This window comes from Zeus faber (assembly GCF_960531495.2).
Source record: "Zeus faber genome assembly, chromosome: 8".
Taxonomy (NCBI): domain Eukaryota; kingdom Metazoa; phylum Chordata; class Actinopteri; order Zeiformes; family Zeidae; genus Zeus; species Zeus faber.
Genome location: NC_137195.1, coordinates 11,265,671 through 11,286,251, shown reverse-complemented (window position 1 = coordinate 11,286,251; position 20,581 = coordinate 11,265,671). Strand labels below are relative to the sequence as shown.

Here is a 20,581-nt window from a genome sequence, read left to right as displayed (position 1 = left end):
GCCGCTCTGAGATCAGCGCTTCGAGGGGAACCGATCCCGGTTCAACTGTGCGCGTTCCACAGGTGGGCCGCGCTCTTAAAGACGCGCGCACGCGCAGACCCACGCGTACACACGGACACGCACACACACGCACACACACACACACACACACACACACACACATACATATATACACGCACACACACTGACACACACATATACACTCACAGACACACACACACACACACACGCACAAACACACACACACACGCACAAACACACACACACACACACACACACACACTCAATTAACGCAAAGTAAGGATTAAAACTCTCGAAACATAACCACTGTTAAAACTTTTTTTATTTTCATGTCGGGACATTATTATTATAAAACTTTAAATATATTGCTATTATTTTTTACATACATCACACACACACACACACACACGTATATTACCTCGTGCTATCCACCAAGTTGTTAATGTGCCTTATTGTAAATCATTTCGGGCTATAATGTATTTATTACATATCATTTTTATTGTTATTATAATTTATTCCTTTTGTGTCACGACGCACCAGACCGTTCAAAATGTACAAATAAACAAATTGCGATTCTTATTTTTCAGTCATCCTCAAATACCATTCGATTTCAATTTGGTGAACGTGTAACAAATTTTTGCGATCTTTATTTCAATATTTCTTTATTTGTTTATTTTGTTTTATTTATTTATACATATATGTGTTTGTTTGTTTGTTTATTATTATTATTATTATTATTATTATTATTATTATTATTATTATTATTATTATTATTATTATTATTATTATTATTATTATATGTATGTACAGGGGACCATAAGGCAGCTGCATCGCCATGACAATGGCCTACATTCCACACCAGGAGTGAGTCACTGATGAATAAACGTTATTATATCGATCACTTATTTCATTGTTTCTTGCTAAGAAGATGAAATGTCAAAACGTGCAACGTGCCACTACACACGTTTTACTAAGGGAAAAAAAAATCATGTTCCAGAAAGTTTTTTTTACGAGTCATTATTATTTTGGCGTTTGATGTTCTCGGCGTTCGGCTTCACGTTCTGACCTGTACCGGCCCACTGGAGGCAAGGGGTGCGAACGGATCCCTGAGAGAACGGAGCAGCGTGGGGTCAACAAACATGGAGCAAAGCGTCGGCTCCCTGCAGGAGCAAGCCTTGAAAAGAAAGGAGAGGCTGAAGGCGTTGAAAAACAGACAGCTCCAGGTAAATGTCTGCTCATTAGAGACATTTTAAAATGAAACGTTGCGAGGGTTTTAAAACGCGATTTGGTAACATCGCCGATGTAGCTCGGTATGCTAGCTACCTCTAGTAGCTAGCTCAGCCGACTTAAGTTATTTTTTTTTTTTATCCTGACTTTTCATTTCTTTACTTCTAATGCCGAATGTCACTTAAATATCCACAAGATAGAGGCTGCCACTGTAGACATACATTCATACATTCATGGTTAAAGGGACTTGGTGATGGCAACTGGTTTATTGGAGCTAAATTAATAAAATGTCGAGTATTGGGTAGTCCTCAGAAGCTGGGCAATATGAAATACACAATCGCATCACTATAATAATTTGATTTGTTTGGGACTATACCAAAAGACATCACGGTAGCTCAAGTTCCACAATCCCGAATCAAAATATATACATATACAGCAAAGTATTGAAATAAACTTAGTTTAAACTGTCCATTTGGTGGTCACTTTTTGTGCTGCTCTTCGTTGGTTAATCTTAAGAAGCTGTGCAATGTGAAAGAAACGATCACAATAATAACTGGATTTTGAACTAATATTTCCTTTATTTGTATAATATCATTGTATTTATTTATAGTAAAGTTTCTCTAGCTTAAACGCCAGCATCAGAATTAGATTTTATTGGCTAAGCATGCTTTTACACAGGGGATTTGGCTCTGGTTTCACAGTAACTCCCACTGTACTTACATTCAACAATCTACAACAGCCGTGTCGATCAGCAGCAAGAGGAGCTTTTTCAAAAGTAGATTTTGCCTACAGTAAACAGTGGTGCCATCATGCACAGCCGTAAAGTGAAAATGGATTTATTTTCACCAGGTACATATACATATACCAGGAATTTCTTCTGGTCCGGTTTTGTGCACTTCAGCACAGATCAAAAGCATTAAACAATTAAAACGCTAACAGTCCCTAAAAAAGGAGAAATAAAAAAAAATATAGGATAAAAAATAAAAAATTAAATTAAAATGTCAAATATATACATGTAGCTAAAAATACAAAGCAGAAACAGGCAGATATTTAAGATAATATACAAATATAAGAATGTATGCACAGGATATCATATTGTTATGGTGTATAGGATAAAAATGATCAATTATAATATCATTATTACTGTGGGCTGACCAGTCCAGTGTAACACCAGTGTTATTGCGTGTATATTATTGCATTAAGTTGTGTGTGTGTGTGTGTGTGTGTGTGTGTGTGTGTGTGTGTGTGTGAGTGAGTGAGTGAGAGAGAGAGTGTGTGAGTGTGAGAGACGAGACAGAGACAGTCAGTGGGGGCAGGATGGGCAGGGGGCCTGTTGGTGAGCCCCACTGTCATAGTCTAGAAACTGTAGTTGTTGCCAGTTGGCAGAGTCTCCAAAAGGTCATGTCTGAGGTGAGTGGGGTCGGTCACAAACTCCCCTGTCCACTCCAAGGTCAAACTAGCTTAAACTCTCCATTTGTGGTATTTTTGTGTGTGTTGCTCTAAAGGTGCAAGGTAAATAATCAAACATCTGGACGGTTGACAGCCATTCGATTTGATAGCTGTTCTATTTATATTCAGCTTTTTGGAAATAATTTCTTTGTTTGGTTAATCTATTTATCCTGATCTATTCATTTTTAAATAGTCACTTAATCAATGTAATTAATTTAGACCATGAAATGAATGTAATGAGGTCCAAATGTTTGAAGTAAATCATCATCATACGTTCAGAGCTTAAACAGACCTCTTAAAATGCATCTACAAAGCACCCTTGATATCTTAGTACATATGAAGTACTATATTTCTGTCACTGCCTTCCTGTAGGGCTTTGGTAGGTTCTCAGTTTGTTATTTACAAAGTTGGCTTAACCTTCTTAATTGGCCCGTAGAGCCTCTCACTGTCTCCGCTTTGAGAATCTTCCAATTTTGTGTCACATATTCTCTTTGCTACAGGAAGCCGTTCTCCAAGGGCAAGCAAATTGTACTTTGCTGTGTTTGAGTATGCGTTTTGAGCAGAAGTCATGTTGGCTTGGCTTTCAGTGTTTGATAAACGGCTGTTGACATTCCTAAAGCATGGGATTGTTTTCATGACATACTGTGAGTCAGTCCGCTCAATTGTTCTAGCAGATGGACAGGAAGCCTCTTCAGGAAAATGTGCAAAGGGAGGGGTTTGAAATTCTTTGTTCTAGCCTCCCATTTATGGCTTTTTTTTTTTCCATAATACATTTTCATTGTGTTTACGATCAAATAGCTTCTGTGTAGATCTGAGGTCTGTCATGCTTTTGGTGCCGAGGAACCTTCTCTGCTTGTGCTCTTGATTATCAGACGATATTGGACCTCAGGGCTGACTTTTTGGGCTTTTGCAAGTCTCCTTCAACTTTTCATGAAATTCAAAAACTATTCCTGATGAAGCCAATGATCTGGTTATCCATATTTATTTGTTCGAAGAGATTGACAGATATGTGCAAGTTCGAAATGTAAATTGATTATTTGAATCCCACAGGACACTCCCAATCCACAGTGGTTTGAGTTTTTTTTTTTTACCTATGCAAATACAAGCCTAGCGTGAACGTTAGCGTGTAGGGAAATTAGCTAAGACATCTTAAATAAGCAGCGAGACTCATCGTTGTGTGGCATTTAGAAATGACAAATGCAGGACTCACTGTTTATAGATACAAACCTAGCTTCAGACTATTTATTAAATGCTACATGTTTTTTTTTTATCGTGGAGACGGTGGACTTTTGAGTGCATTGTATTTCAACGACGGTGTGGTGGCGTTCCTACAGGGGCGAGAACCGGAGGAGGGAGAACCTGAGAAGAAGAAGGCCCTGGAAGAACCCGAGGAGGAGAAACACAGGTTGAGCAAACACACCACTTCTCTTGATCATATGAAAACATCATGAGATACACTCAAGACCCTTTTACTGCTAGACATGTTTAAATTGTTTTTCTTTCCTACAGAAAAGGGAAGTGAAACTGCACTCAGTGTGTGAATATATTTTTACATTTTGTGGCCAGAAAGCATGGGCTGGTAGAGGTTAATTTAAGAGTGTGGTAGATCTCAAGAGCCAATGTTTACGTGGGGCCCTGTTCAGCGAGCTGCTCAAATATCCTGCAGCTTACTTATCTGTCATGCATCAGGAAGGAGCAGCCGTTGCTCCTGTCCTGCGCAACCTTTTCCATTGTTTATCTTTAATGACGGCACTCCCCTCAGTCTAACCGGATAGGACTCCTACAACGCTCAAGTTTGTATGACAAGAAAGTAGTCCGTGCCAGTTGTGTTTTGGTTAGCCGTTACAGATTCTTTAGTCATCAAAGGGTGCACAAGTATGTCCCCATCAAAAAGTATTAACGACGAGCCCTTTTCGTCAAGTCACAAGTTCCTTCCATTCTAGCTCAGATGTTTGTTTCCTTTTTTCCTTTTTTATTTTTTGGCTGTTTGCTAGTTGAGAAGAAATAGACATTAATTATATAATCATTAAGGTTCACTATTCTATTTTCTGAATTTCACTAAGAGTTTTAATTCACTGATAGGTCTGGCCTGTGCTACATCTGCTATCTTTTTCAAACTCTACGGTCCGTTTTTGTCGTCAACGCCACATAGTGGAGGTGACCAGGCCTTTTAGCTGCCATAAAGTTGTATTCACTAGGCTTTGGGTTACTTTGTTATTATTATTTTTTTTTTAAGAAGCCTAAGTGTAACTAGTTCTGGGTACCTTGTACATTTATTCTCAAAAAATATTTTTGCGTTACAGTTTTTCCTAACACACCCTTCTCATAACATAGTTTAGTGAAGAAATCACTTTGTCATTATAAAATATTTTTACTCCCACCCTTTCCCTGGGACAGGTATAGTGTAACAACACCAACAGCCATAATGCTGGAACACAAAAATATATTTGCTGATGAGCAGTTGAAGTAATTAAAATGGGTCTAAAGATTAATTAATCTGAGGAAAAGGCATGTGTAAGGGAGAAAGCTGGGGGCAGGATGAAACATTTGCAGCGAGGCTGGACTGTACTCAAATGCCAAATGCAGAACATGACCAGCATTCCCACCTACACCCATACAAGGCTTTAGTCTGTCTTGTCACTGGCCATTGTGGGTGATAAATGTACCCAGAGCAAAGCATCTGCTGCTTCATCACAACGACATGCTTGGCTCTTTGTGGGATGGTCTGACAGGATTTAGGAGCCCTCTGTCTCTCCGGGCTTGAGGTGCAATCTACAGAGATGTCATCCAAACCTTTCCAAGAATGCCACAAGCTGTTGAAAGATGATATCATTTAACTAAGGAGGAGCGTCGCTCAGCTGTTTGCTGCTCCCTTCAAATCTGACTTATGTTGGAACATGCTAATTGGAAGCATTTGTTTGAATAAAGGGGGGCTTTATTTAAGTCCCCCACACACACGCACACCGCAACACTAAATGCACCGCTTTGTCAGATTTGCAGATGGGCTCTCTTTACGGTAATCTCTGGAATATATTTGGTTGCACTGCCCTCTCCTGGAATTCCGAGTGTATGTGTGTTGTATCTCTGCTTTGAGTTTGATGTGTCGTTCTATTACTGTATAAGGTCAATTGTTGCGATCTGTCACTTTTAAATGAATAACACTAAACATGTCTGTGTTCACAGGGAGCTCAAACTAAGGAACTACACCCCAGAGGATGAAGAACTGAAAGAGCGACAGGTGCCCAAAGCCAAACCCGCCTCAGGTGAGAAGGCTTACTCAGAAACAAGACGGATCTTGGTGACGACTCTTGACAAAAATGGCCCGATTTTAACACCAAATACTTGAGATGTATTTTGATAATGAACTTAGCGCTAGCCAGTACGACCGAAAATTTGTATCACAGTATTTTTTACGATTGTGGCGGGTTATATTCTGATATTTTTTTTTTTTTTTTTTTTGCATGACTGGGCTTTTATATAGGTTCATGGTGGCTTATTTTACTGTCAGGAGTACATAGAATATAAATATTTTTAATGTCATAATAATGTATATACTGAAAGCTTTGATTGCTATAGTGTTGTTGCTTGGCCCCACAAAATGATACAATATATGAAGGAATCAGCATGAAACTGTTGCAAAATGTGTTGAATGAGTTAAAATTGCAGAGTTGTAAAAGCATAACTTTTAAATAAATAGATTATAAATGTATTTATAAATAGATATTTTCGCCCCGGTAAGACACACCTGCAAGTGTTTTTCTCATTGCTCTGAACCCGTCTTTCTCGACTGCCTGTAGCAGGTCCATGTCCGTGCGTACTGTAGGTGGATTGTTTGTAATGTCGCTCCAACGCTTGATTTTCCTGTCATATGCGGCGCCTCAAGCAAATGCCTCCACAAGCGGCAGGCTTTACTGTTCCACTGGCACTGCCGCTTGACAACCTCTAATCCGACGGCGTGATCGCGTACGCTCTTGCTATTCCAAAACATGTTTTCTGCCGAGGCGACGATTATGTTGCTCGTGTTACCACCACCTGCAACAACAGTGGCTCCATAAACATCGTAATAAACAGTTTTTTGGTCGACAACAGATTAATTTTTTTAGAGCCAAAAAAACTTCCAAGCAGCAGACACGGCTCCTCTCTTGCTCACAAGTTCTTCTGGTGCCTGATCTCCACCTCTGGTCTCTCTTTCTTCATCCTCCATCTTCTCCTTTCTGTTCCTGAATGCCTCTCCCAGCTGCAGCAGATTGTTATGCCATTTGGCGGTGTCATTTTGTAAATGTACAATTATTAGTGTTACAAATTGTTGTGTGCCATGGTGTTTTGGCGGTGTCGTTAAAGAGAGTTTGTTGTGGGTTATTTATTATTGTGTTATATTAATTATAATCGTCAGTAAGAAGGGGACACAGTTAATAGGGGTCCCCGCTCAATACACCGTAGCTCTCTTCCCGGCGAACATTATATATTTCTCAGCCTATTGAAGAGTTACAGCAATTGTTTCAGCTATGCACCGGTATGGTGGTGAAAAATCCATGTGGTACGGGAAATTAAAACCAGTATACCAGATGAAACTGTATACTGCCCAGTACTATGAACTTTTTGAGCATTCTTTTTTTTTTGTTTGTTTTTTTTAAGTGGAAGATAAGGTGAAAGACCAACTTGAGGCAGCTAATCCAGAGCCCATCATTGAAGAAGTGGTAGGTATTCCTTTTAGAAGTCTAATATTCCTTGTTTTGTATTCTTCTTCTTCTTCTTCTTCTTTTTGTCTCAGTATTGTCTGTTTTGCTCTTTTTTTCCCGCTTAATTTCTGCTCCTCTCACTTTTTCCAGGATTTGGCCAATCTTGCACCAAGGAAACCTGACTGGTGAGAGAATGATTTCAATCGTCTAACTGTATTCTGTAGAGTCATTCTGCGGTTTTCCCACAAGTCCCTCTTAGACGTTAGTTATAAGTCGCTGATTCCTGGGTGCAGGGACCTAAAGCGGGACGTGGCAAAGAAGCTGGAGAAGCTGGAGAGGAGAACACAGAGGGCCATCGCCGAACTCATCCGTGAGTACCCATCTGTTCACTTGCTTTTCATGACGCTATCGTGAGAGCTGATCAGCCCCGTGGGTGCGTTACCAGGCTCTTTGCTTTGTGGATTCTAGACTTTGGAGTGATCTGAAGCCACCAGCCTCCAAAATGATTACCTTGGAACTTTCTGCAGAGCGTAAACATTGAACAAGCAGTACCGAGTCAGATTAACAGAGCGGGCGTGTGTGTTTCCAGGCGACCGTCTGCAAGGCAGCGAGGAGATGCTGGCCGGAGTGGTGGGAGCGGCGGGGATGGTAGAAGGAGACTCGGACTGAGCCCAGGACGCTACTGTAAAAGAGGAAGAGGATGGAAGAACCTGGGTCCCCTGTGTACAGAACCGTTCATGTGGTAGAGTCTTACAGTGATGGCTATCTGCAGGGAATGGATTATTTCTTTTATGTATATTTTTTTATAAATGATTTTGTATTCCCCTTGACTAACATGTGCTGCTACATGTGGTTTGCATGTGGTTTCCATATCTTGCATTTCTGATGCACGATCATTGTGGTTTGTCATGATAACCTATTTTCCAGTAAAAATTTGAATTTTCTAGTATGTGAGTGTATTGTTTCTTCTTGTAGAATTGATGATTCGAAGCGCACACTTTTTTTTTTTTTAATATATTTATTCAGAAAGTTTGAAAATTAATTTACAATCAACTGCCCTATGGACTCAACAGTAGTCGATGGAACATTATTTTCATAATAAAATTATATGTAATGTTGATCCAATAGCTGATCCAGTTGGAATATTAAATAAGCGCTAACTAACAGATCACAATGAACATGTTTTGGTTAGTGATATCAACTATAAGCACCTATAATGTCGTCAAAAAAATTAGATCTGCACTAAACCTTTAATAAACCTGCAATAAAGTGCATTCTGTGTCCATGTACTGCAGGTTTAGAACACCTACCTACCATTAAATAAGCTATTGCACTGTTATAGTAGATCGCATTTTCACACCAGCTACCATCTCCCTCAAACACTCTAACTTTTCTAAAGTCTTATCTTAACAGAGTTGACATTCACTACCTGCCCTTCTTAAAAACAAACTACACATTAATAAGTGACTCAGTGTGAATGAAATGCTAAGGAGTCCACGCTCCCGTTAACACGGAAATCAAGCAACCCCACACGCAACAACCTTCCGAAAATATACTGTAGCGTAGTGTAATCGAAGCTCACAATTCACATACTTTTATAGCAAGATGATTAAGACAACGAAAGCACAAACTCACATGTTTATAGAATGACACTAATCTGTAAATGATTTGAGACCTTCGCTGTGAGACGGCCAGGAAGAAATGCTCTATGAGACAGATGCCGGACTCAAACTTCGCAACCCCACGTGGGGTCACTTGATATGCATCACAGGGCACGTGGGACATTTCTAAGACCGATGTATTTACATGTTTTCAATTAAGAATTTCGTTAAATAGGTTTGAAGTATATCTTATTTCGATATAATCCATTTGGAGCTCCCTCCATGCTCTGTAATATCATCAAAGTAGCTTGTGTAATACTCATTCACACAAAACACTTAGGATAAAATGTAGAATCCAAGCTTAATCCACACTTTGCTCAGTAATACACTATCAGTTTCATATGTGTTGCTTAAAGACCGAAATATAAATCATAACACATACAATTAGTAGCACCGGAATAATGAAAGGGGGGGAAAAAAATAGTTGGTCCAACGTTTTGAATTGCTATTGTTGCAAGAGTTTTTCTGATCTGGAAACTGGATCTGGAACTGATCTGGATCATGGTTGAGAACACCTGAATCAAAGGAAACCTCGGTTTCTTTTCCGGGATGGGATATTATGCTGAGGGTGAGGCAGAGGTTGTCTTGGCACTCCGTGTGGAAGGATAAATAATGCTACATGCAGATCAGCTAAAGATAAATGGCTGCTACTTGTCAGGAGAACCCGAGTGCGGTTGATTAATGACCTTGATTCTGCCTTTTCTGGAAGTTTAATCCTGGTGCCATGCAGACGTCCATCCTCATAGCCCTTGAGCTGCATTGGCCGGTGGCTTGGTGGCTGCTCCGGAGGATGGTTTGTTTTCTTACGTCCGAGTCCCTGTAGCCGCTGTCGCCCTTGGAAACGGGAAGCGAGTGACTTGAGGGCCGTTATTCACATTGGCCCCCTCCGCCCGATTCGATCTTCCTGGCTGCGGGACCGAGCTCCACCTTGCAGACCTTCTGAGCGAACTTGAGTGAGCACAGCGTCTCTCCCACATTACTCTCCAGAGCAGACACCTTAAAAATCAACATATCAGAGGGCGCTGTGGTTAACTTATTGCCAGGAAAAATATTTACAAGTTTGAACTTGTAAATATTCTGTAGAAAAACATTCTGTGTCTCGGGACATACTAAAAGCCTTAATGTGAAGTTGAAATATTACTCAGCTCTGGGGCGGCACGTGTACTATTAGTGGTGAAACGACAAATAAAATCGAAATCAAAAAATTGATTTTTTTAATGGATAAATAAAGTGTAAAGTGAGTTTAACAATCTCTCGACATCAGGGGATATTATGATGGGGAAAATTCTGAGGCGATGAAAGATATGGAAATATAGAAAATATTTGAACAAAGTCCAGATTTTACGACACATTAAGCTTACTGTGGCTAAATGACCTAAAGTCTAAAAGAATCAAAATGTATTCTATTCATACGTAGACGTGGGCTGATTAATTTAAAATTCGCCACTTTCAGCCTAAATTATTTCATTTAAAAAATAGTTATATTTTATTTTTGTAATAACCCTATGCCCTAAAAAAAAAAAATCTGTCTCAAACATCAAAGATGTAGATCATCGTTAAAGGTATTTCCTCCCTTGTTTAGCTACATGAAGCTTTTTAGAATGTCCCTGTGTCTCCATATGCATTAAGAGTCAGCAAACGGACCTGCACCACCATGGCGGTCTTGTTGCCTTTGCCCAGGGAGTCTTGCAGCAGGTATGTGAGACGGGAGTTCCGGAAGGGGATGTGGGTCTGCCGGCCCCTCAGAGCCTGGATCACGTCCCCCAGAGCCAGCAGGGAGCGGTTGATGTTCTGGGCTTCCTTCAGGCGTTCCCCCTCCGCCCCGGACTTCCACACCCGCTCTGAGCCCGCCAGATCCACCAAGTTCAGCTTACCTGTACGGACAAAAAGGAAGAGGATGGGAGAAATGTTAAGACACTAGCGTTGTGCACTTGGGAACTGAGGATTCAAATAATAAAATAAGAAATTCCTATAATAAGTGATTTATGATCGTGCATAAGCACTGTGTGTGTTGTGTGGCCGACCCGTGGTTTTGGTCCCGGTGGCCAGATCAGTGCCGAGCACCGTGATGCAGAGCAGAGCGTGGGAGCGCGAGCTGTGCTGGTTCATCTGGGTTCCAAAGGTGATCCTGTTCCGACGGGCTGTGGCTAAAAGCTGGAGCACCACAAAAAAAGCGTTAGGTCGGTACTACAAGTTGCTTTTTGTACTGAACATTCCTCATGGAGAGCACCAGTCTGAGCTCATGATTGGTTCAATCACCTTCTTGATGTGTTGGAAGCTTTTGACCTCGACGACCCTGAGGCCTGGCACGTGCAGCTGTCCTGTTCCGTCTGGATTGATCTTGATGTCCAGCTTTTCTCCGTCCTTACTGAGCAGATCTCTGTGGACCAAAAAAACCCCAAAACATCTCAAGCAATCAGGGCTGGAGAAGACAGAAGAATTGAATTATCAATACAACCTTAGGGAATTTTACACAGTGTCAATACAAACATCATGATATCCGCTTATACATTCAAAATCCCATGTTGAATAGTTCAACTGAGGTTCACTATATTGAACTACAGGTATATTGTAATATTTCAAAAGATTTATTCCTCACATACATATTGCACCGTAGCACGTGTAGTGAAATGTTTTTTTGGAAAACTCTAGAGACTGTGCTGGGCATAGTACAAATAGAAAAAGATTTAGTAAAAATAGGTTTACAAATAAAATAAAATTAAATTAAAAATAAAAATCTATATACAGCATTTTAAACAGAAACTATATACAGTATACACACATATTTGTGTACATTTATTTATGTACATTGTGTAATATTAAGTACAATAACAGACTAAAACTTCCCATTTGAAATAAAACTCCCTCAATATTACAGCCATACAGAATATTTACTAAATTTGCCTATTTTAATGAACGTGGCCCCTACCTGAGCACCTCATTGTAGATCTCCACGGAGTTGACACTGACAGTGTATGTCCACATGTCCTTCCTGTCTTCTATCTCGCTGAAGAGGTGTTTCAGAGCTCGCTGGTTGATACCTGGATTCTCCACCGTTCCCTGGAAATTGTGAGAAATAAAAGTGTCCCAGCGGCATCGAGCTCATGTGAGCCAAAACAATCAATTTTGTTTAAAGGAGGGGTCCGCCGCCGCGCTGCAGCAGCTTCTCACTGTGCTTAGATGCAGTCCATTGGCGAAAATGGTTTAGCCTTAAAAAAAAAACCTTACTGTGGAAAATGAGAAGCTCACAATATAGTCAGACAGGCTTACATTTTATCCAGATCCGCACTAACGTAAGAGACTAGAAACAGGAAGTTGTGCCGCTTCGTCCCCATTGGATTGCGTTTCGCACGTTCAGAAGCTGCAGCAGAGTGTTAGTTCCTCAATAGTTTTGCGTTCAGAGAGGTTGTGTGTGAACAGTTATAAATGACGGGGTTCAACATTTCAAGGCCTGGGTTGAAAAAGCGACTGTATGTCTAGAGCATACCTCCATCGTGTGCGTTTTTCCAGATCCAGTTTGGCCATAAGCGAATATGCAGACGTGGTACCCATCAATGCAGGACGTCACGAGAGGCTCGATGTCTTGAAAGACCTTGAGAATTTGATTTAAAATAAATAAATAAATAACAGTTTCTTCGTGATTGACGGGATCAATGATCAATTTAATAGCCTCTCAATATGGCTGCACTGAGACATCACACCTCTTCTTGCGTGGCCTGGGGGTGGAACACCTTGTCCAGCTCGAAGATGCGACCCTTGCCCTTGTTCATCACGGTCAGGGCCGACTCGTTGTGGGGGTCGGCGGTCACCACCACGGATTGGCCCTCCTCGTGCTGGTCCTCCTTCAGCACGGGCTTCACGCGGCACAGCACACGGATGTTCCCTGGAGACAGAGGCCGTGTTTGGGCGGTGAACGTGCTGGAGTGAGTGGTTTTTGCGCTTCTTCTTCTTCTTTTTCTTCTTCTTCTTCTTCTGCCCTTACCTTTCAGCTCAACCAGCTGCTCGTGGTACTTCCTACGCAGCGCCACTTCCTTCCTATATTTCTCCAAAAGATCTTTGTTGGCCTCGGACATCTCGCTGAGAGCAGCAGAAATCTGCAATCGAGACCCAATATTAATTTTTTGTTTACATTTTTGGGCTGTCGTAAGTCAGAACGTGTCCCTTAAAAAATGCGAAGCCAGGATGCCGACCTGTTTCTTGGCGTCGCTGATGGCTGCGCCATAGAAGTCGGAGAAGTTGCGGACTTGACTCCTCAGGCTGGCATAGTCCGTCTTCATGGAACGCAGGTTTGGAGGGAGGGCCGTCAAACGCTTCTGCAAGGCTGGTCAAATCCAAAAACACATCTTTTACTTAAGCTCTCTGTTAATGGGAACTTGACTAGATGACAGGAAACAAAGGGAAAGTGCTTGGAGGGTTTTTTTTTTGGTTTTTTTCTGGGCTGACTCACTGAAGAACTGTTCCTGCAGGCTCTGGAAGTGTTCTTCTGAGCAGCTCGCTGCTGCCTTCACAGCCTCCTCCTTCCGCTCTTCCAGGTGACCGATCTCCTTCAGCAGTTCCTCCCTCAGTTTACTGATTTCCCGCTCATACGCTGCTATCTGTGAAGGGATCAGTTTGCCGGTTTAGTTTGTCAATTTGGATTTGTCTATGATCGGTAAATATTCCATCTTTTCATTTCCATTGGGTCAAATGACCACGAAGAGGGAATATTATCTGGGCAGGGAGGGATGTTTCAGGACAGGGACAAAGAAGATTATGGACAAAGAAGATCAGCGTGATTTTTTTTTTTTTTTTTTCTTAAGCGATACAGTGATGATACCTTGTGCTGCAGGTTGCAGCTGTATAAGTCGGACTTTCTGATCTGCTCCTCCAGCTGCTTGCACTGTTCGTTCTGACTGGAAAGCTTCTGGGACAGCAGCTCAGTCCTCTGCCGGGCCTTCGCCAGCTGCTTCAGCGTGGAGGGCGACTCCACCTCCACCGTTTGGGTGACGTACTAGGAGGGAAAAGACGCCTCATCTGAGCCTTCTATTTTACACGTGATAAATGGAAAGAAAAATTGTATCCAATCCAATCAAAATACCCGTTTTTATTCAAACAAAACCTTTAAATAATCAGGTCCATGCCCAATGAGACACTTCCATCCACAATATAATTCAACACAGAGGGCTAAAATATAATTGTGAGCTAATAACTTACTTTCAATGACATTCTCTTGTTTTTTTAGACCAAAATTAGATAAAATATGACATGCAATTACAGTAAAAAAATTTTTTAATTCTTTCAGGATTCTATGATCTATTACAGTGCATTCTCTGAAGTTTTGGCTCATAAAGTTGGGGTCAAAACCTTAATCTTTCAATCTGTAATCTGTTCCCTGTGGAGGTTATCTATTTAAAAGCTTTTAATACATTTTTGCTGTTGGACTGCAGGTAGTTTGCACTTAATAATATGAATCACAGTGAACATTGTTGATTCATATTGTGATTTGTATTAATGCATCAACACAAACTGATATACGTCATATCATTACACCGCTAGTCACTATTCAAACTCATTTTAGAGACAGTTCTGACCTTAACCACGGGCTCCTTGCCTCTCTCTCTGTCCAGCTCCAGCTGCAGCTCCCTCACTCTCTCCTCTCGTTTCCTCAGCTCCTCTCCTCTCCTCCACTCGTCCTTCTCGCTCTGCCTCTCCAGTCGGGAGAGCTGCTCGACGCGCTCCTGCAGGGAGGTCTCCAGCTGCTGCACTCGGCTCCGCAGGCTCTCGTTCTCCTGTCGGGAGGGAGATCCAGCCGGAAGTGGGCGGGTTGCTCCACAATACTTTTTTAAATTCACATGTTTCGGGTGAGTTTTTTTGGGGGGGGGTTTTCGCTGGCGCGCCTCACCTTGACCAGCATGGAGCTGGACTGGGAGGGGATCGCAGACAGCTGCTGCAGAAGGCCCTGCGTGACACTCAGACTCTGTTTGAGACTCTCGTTCTCCACTGAAAGGCACAGAACCCTCTTCTCTGAGTCCGTAACCCCCTGAGAAGGTAAAACGCGCTCATGAGTTCCCCCGGAAATACTGTATCCAGACCCCACAAGCGCCCTAAGCGAACACTTGACCTTTACAGGTTTTGCATTCCTGTCTTGAAATCAGTAGTCAACATCCACATCTTCTTCTAGTTTTTGGTTGATGCGGGTGTCCTCACATCTTAGCATTTTCACCAGTGGGAAGAGGTGGATTTTGAAAACAAGTATGCATTGCAGGTGGTTAGCTGACTTGCAAAGGGGGGTAAATATGTGCATATTCAAAATGTGAAGTGTCAGCAGAGCTTACGGAGGCAGTTCTCAACCTGGACAGCTCCTCCTCACGCTCCTCGATGCAGCCCTTCAGCTCATCAATCTGTGGGACAAAGGAGAGTCAGAGCAGTGCTGATCCCATGGAAATCTGACTCTTTGAAATTATATTAATAATAATAAATGTTATATAATGAGCATCAATTAATCCACAAAAATGTAATAAATAAATGAATAAAAATACTAAAATGAAAACAAATACATGCCAAGTGGATAAACAGCAGCTTAAAATGCTTCAAATTCAACTGACTAAAGTGCCCACTTAAAATAATTAAACAAAGAAAGAAGAACAAGAATAAATTATACACAAAAAGTAAAAATTAAAAATATTAAATAAGAATAAAAATGATATTAATTAATTATATGCAAGATTAAAAACTTCTGCTGAGCCCATGATGTCCTTAATAGTTCAATTTGTAAATGTACTTGTCATTTGCATTTCTTTCATAAAAAATTGTTATCTTGAAAAAAAAAAAAAGAACACAATATTTCAAAAAATAATCACCGCCATAAAACTGAACATTCATCAATTACAAACTAAGGGTCATCTTAAGATCTCTGCTCACATCTCAAATCGTCAAACACGTAACTACGATTAACTGTGGTGGTTGACCTGCTGTTGGAAGGCCTGGATGCGGGAGTGTCTGTCCTCCTCCTTCTCCGCCAGCTGGGAGTGCAGGAGGCGCAGCTCCCCCCTCAGTTTGCTCCTCTCGCCCTGCAGACCGTACAGAGACTCCACCAGGCCGTGGACCCCCGCCTGAGCCGGGCTATTCTCACCTGGTGAGGCGGGGCCATAACATTTTTTAATTAAACAGATCTTCATCAGAGCCACACGGGTCAGCAGAATCTGTTCCTCAGGCTATTTCCATTCGAGGCCTGCACCCAGGCATGCACGTCAGGGGAGTCTCGGCGCCGCAATACTCTTGTACGTTTGTTCGTCTAAATATTAACGAGGGACGTTCTTGCGTCTTCATGCGTCCGTGTAGCGGCCGGGGGGAGGTTAACGTTTCAGTGTTCCCGTTTTAAAAAAACTCTGGGGGGCAAATCCAGCCTCCCACGTGCAGCCTCCACCTTTCCGCCGGTTGGCTCGGAAGCAGGAACGACCCGCTGAACAACGTCAATCTCAGGAGACCGACGTGACACACTCGATAGAGAGTTTGATTATTTTTCTACCGCTCGATGATTGATTGGAAAAGGTGCCACCTCGATGTAGGGAAGGCTACATCTGGATCAGGGCCGTCGACGAAAACGTGATCGCAGAAAACGTGGGAGGGAACGACGAACATTTATAGTCCGAGACGTGACTGGGGGAAGGCCTTGTAAATTTTGAATTGCGTCTTGAAATATTGCAAACAAAATGAGCTTCCCTCATCTGAAAGATACCACTGCTGTATCTTGCTAAACAGAAGAGAGAAAAAAAAAACAGGATCAGCACTTTCACTCTTACCGAACGACAATTGGGTGGAGTTTCGGGGATTTCAACAGAACAGAAGGAGGAAAAAATGAACTAACAGATTACATCACATGATCAGTGTCGATCAATAATGCACGAGGCCTGGACAAAATCTCACAAAGCGAAGCCAACGCTCTTTACCTCAGTAACACTGGGACATGGTCCCCGGGCTATTTATAGTCCAACATGGGCACACGTGGAGGCGAGCGTGTGCAACGGCTTCAGGCCGGGGAGGAAAGCGAGCAGCCACACTTAGGGATGTTTTATTTATGACAAAGAGCAACTGAGTAACCAGCCAAGTGCCAAACACTCCTGCCGTGTACCTTTGTATCTTTATCCCGAACCTAATGAGGCGCGGCGTGCCCGAGGTCGGCCGTGCCGCACACAACACTTTGCAACCCCGGGCCGGATACCTGGCGTTGATTAAAGTCAGCTCACGGAACGGTCCACAGACCTGAAGTCCAGTCCCGCGCACAGCGGCTGAGCTGAGGGGGCGGCTCTGGTCCGACCATGTGGTCAGATCTGAGAAGCGGCAGATCCCCCTCTCATCTAAAGCTCCGGGGGCCGTGACGACGTCTGGCGAAGCCTGCTCGCGTAGATCTAATCAGTCTGGTCTTGCACCGATTACCTCTCTCCTCCTCTACAACAGGGACGGGTCGGCCATCCCAGGTTTACGCGGTGTCGCTTTTTTACAGAAACAGATAAACCGAACTCCCTTCACCTTGGAGAGTATCGACACTTCCCGTGGCTTATTCCTACCTCTATTCCTGTAGATTTTCTAGAGTCTAATTTACGCTGCAGTTGGTGTACAGTACACACTGACATCTCCATTTCACCAAAATGGCTTCCTCTAGTAAGCCTTTGTACCCCCCCCCCCCCCACTCTCTCCAATGATCTTGCCAAACGTGTGACCAGTCATCATAAATCTCTCTGCAGCTACAGCCCCTTGTGATTTTTTTTCCGCACCTCCTTCACACCCCATCTCGGTGATTCCATTTCCCGTCCCTTCTTTCCTGCTTCAGCTGCGTGATCGATACAATACACCACCCCTTTGGATGTACACCCATCCTCCCTTCCAATAAGTTTGCTGTCTCCGTACTTCTACCCCTGATCCGTATTCCTCCCCCACCCCCTCACCCTCGCTCCCGGGGCTGGGGGTCTGCTGGTGGCCGATGGCCTCCTCCAGGCCGCTGATGATGCTGTTCTTGTCCCTGAGGCGCTGGCGGTAGGAGGCTCTGAGGACCTTCATCTGGCGGCGGTGCTGGACCCGGTGCCTCTTCAGCTGGACGCGGTACTGGTCCGCCTGCTGCTGCAGCTGCTGGAAGTGGGAATACTGCTCCAGAAACGTCAGCAAGTGGGACATCACCGCCACCAGGGGGGAATCCGCCAGCTGAGCGATGTGAAAAGATGAAAAGAGAAGGGTATGCACACAGTCAGGGAGGCACACTTTCTCTACAAAAGACCTCTGCTGTTATGTGGCGGCGGCTGAGAGACTCGCTAAAGACGATGAAGCAGCTTTTGAAAACCTTTCCGTTTGTTTCAGGCGGGACTTGTGAGGCCTTCCTCTTCTCCGCCTCTTGCCTGAAGGACAGAAAGGCAGCGAGGGGAGTGCACGCCGGGATGTCTGAACCGCCTTCCTCATCTTCGTCACTTTGCGACAGGCCATCGCTGTCGCTGTTGCTGCCTGGGTGAGAAGCGAGGAGGAGGAATCCGTCAGGGAGCGGCGGAATCTGCATATTAATCGCTCTGCATGAATACCCACCGAGTTACAGCATTTATTCCGATACATATTAGACCTATCATAACGGAATATGAACATTCAACGATGACGGTAATGCTGGTAAACAACAACAGATTAGTTTCTGAGCAGCACTCACTTGAGTCACTGAGCCTAGCACAGGCCTTTTTCTTCATCTTGGAGGTGTGGCCATTTTTCTTCTTACCCCCTGTTTCCATGGAAACATGTCCTGGCTCCTGATCACAGCAACAGACATGGTGGCCAGACAGTAATTCAGGATGAAAATATTTACACTCTAGATGCCATGCATGTTAACACATCACTGGGGGGCCACACCACAGCGAGAGCATTTCTGCATGACCACAATGCAGCGCTCGTCTCAGTCCCTCTAGGGACCCAATCTCTAGGGAGATTGTCTCAAAATTTTCTACCTCCCCTATCCTACTGACACAGACCACAACGGGGCTAGACCTCACCTCCAAGGCATCCTCCTCCTCCTTCTTGAAGACCGTGTAGAAGATGTAGACTAAGAGGGAATAGAAGGCGTACATCTGTCCTGGAGTCACCGCCCAGCGACAGCCTGACTGAACAGGCACAAAGACACTGTCTCACACCTCTGCTCACACCACAGAAATGCAGAAAAAAAACCCTCAGACTACCAGGAGCCCTAATCCAGCTGTTTTCATACCAACAAAACCCCTAAATAATAATAATAACAATAAAAATAATAGAGAAACTACGAGAAAATCAAATGCAGCAGATCAGTTCAGTATTATGGTGCGGATGCCTCTTGTGGAGGCTCTGGCTTTTTCTCTGGGGTTGACCTTATTTTATTTGGTTTCCACTAACAGTCGCTGTCTCCATATCGCAGGGCTTACCCTTCACCTATCCTCTTCTTTCAGGCGATGACAAGATGGCATTCCATCAATTTGTCTTCCTCTTTCTCATGCCTTCCATTCTGTCATTGGCACAGTCTCCTCCGTGCATCCTTCCTCCTCGGAGCAGCAACAGCATCCCAGCCCCGTGCAGCTCCTTTGTAGCTCTCCCCGCCCCTATGTCTCTCTCTCTCTCTCTCTCTCTCTCCCTCTCTCCCTCTCTCCCCCTCTCCCTCCCTCCTCCTCTGCTCCAGCTGAATTGGGCATACTCACTGCACTCACTGCACAATAGATCCCTGATCCTCTGCAGTGATGAAGCGACGGAGAAGGATGAGGTCGAGACCAGCGCCCTGAGCCGTATCTGGAGGAAATGAACCTGGTCCGGACGGGTTGTCACGTGCACTTGATCAGAGGAAGTGCTTATGTTTCTGTTTGGATAGGAATCTTTATCGAAAAGAGGCGCTGACATTAGCGCACGTTGTGATGGGAAAACACAGCAGCAAAGTTATTATGAAATAAACGATGTATATACTGATTAATTTGAATAACATAATCCGTGCTCGATATAGGTTTTAGTTTTCTGTGAACAAATTGTATTCCTCCAACAACAAAAAAAAGAGAAAACAGCTACGTGAATCCAATTGAAATCCTAATGTTGTAGACATGTGTACAGATTGGCAGGCCGCCGCACAAGAGATGCTGGCGCTGGCACTACTGGCACTAGTCCAGTCCAGTATCCAATCAATAAAGATCCTTATTTAATAAAATGCATTTAATTGTTTCCAAAACGACAAAAAGTTTAATGGGTGAAAATTTACATTGATATGTAATGATATGTATGATACATCAACAAGTCAAAACTATATAAAAGCCTAGACTTCTGCAGGTAAGGATACTGAAATGATCATAACAGCTGTTAACAGTGCAGAATAATCAAATAGAATCAAATAAAAATAAAAAAGACTATCTTTTATAAAACTGAGCCAACTTACAAATATAATATTATAATTATATGAGAAAATGTATATAATAATAGAATTATGCTATAATATAATATTACTAGAATAAGACATATACTGTCTGTCAGTAGTCAAAGGTATCTGTCCCACTTTATAAGTTAGGAGCTCCAGTCAGAAGAAGCAGT

The 20,581-nt window shown here is 42.9% G+C and overlaps 2 protein-coding genes across 2 annotated transcripts; one reads left to right on the top strand and one right to left on the bottom strand.

Moving 5' to 3' along the window:
- Positions 1–1,119: 1,119 nt before the first annotated feature.
- Positions 1,120–8,325, top strand: ccdc12 (coiled-coil domain containing 12). Its single transcript, XM_080005378.1, has 7 exons — positions 1,120–1,244; positions 4,032–4,102; positions 5,881–5,960; positions 7,333–7,394; positions 7,527–7,561; positions 7,670–7,746; positions 7,966–8,325. Exons 1-7 carry the CDS (start codon positions 1,161–1,163, stop codon positions 8,043–8,045), a joined length of 489 nt encoding a protein of 162 aa, XP_079861504.1. The 5' UTR covers positions 1,120–1,160; the 3' UTR covers positions 8,046–8,325.
- Positions 8,326–9,904: 1,579 nt separating this feature from the next.
- On the bottom strand, positions 9,905–19,113 carry LOC307233379 (kinesin-like protein KIFC3; the record flags this gene model as incomplete). Its single annotated transcript, XM_080004706.1, has 19 exons — positions 9,905–10,033; positions 10,682–10,911; positions 11,062–11,191; positions 11,297–11,417; positions 11,967–12,097; positions 12,525–12,629; positions 12,739–12,920; positions 13,020–13,131; positions 13,228–13,358; positions 13,485–13,632; positions 13,854–14,027; positions 14,608–14,805; positions 14,919–15,056; positions 15,352–15,417; positions 15,985–16,148; positions 17,962–18,214; positions 18,351–18,508; positions 18,702–18,798; positions 19,021–19,113. 19 exons carry the CDS (start codon positions 19,111–19,113, stop codon positions 9,905–9,907), a joined length of 2,760 nt encoding a protein of 919 aa, XP_079860832.1.
- Between the last annotated feature and the right edge of the window lie 1,468 nt (positions 19,114–20,581).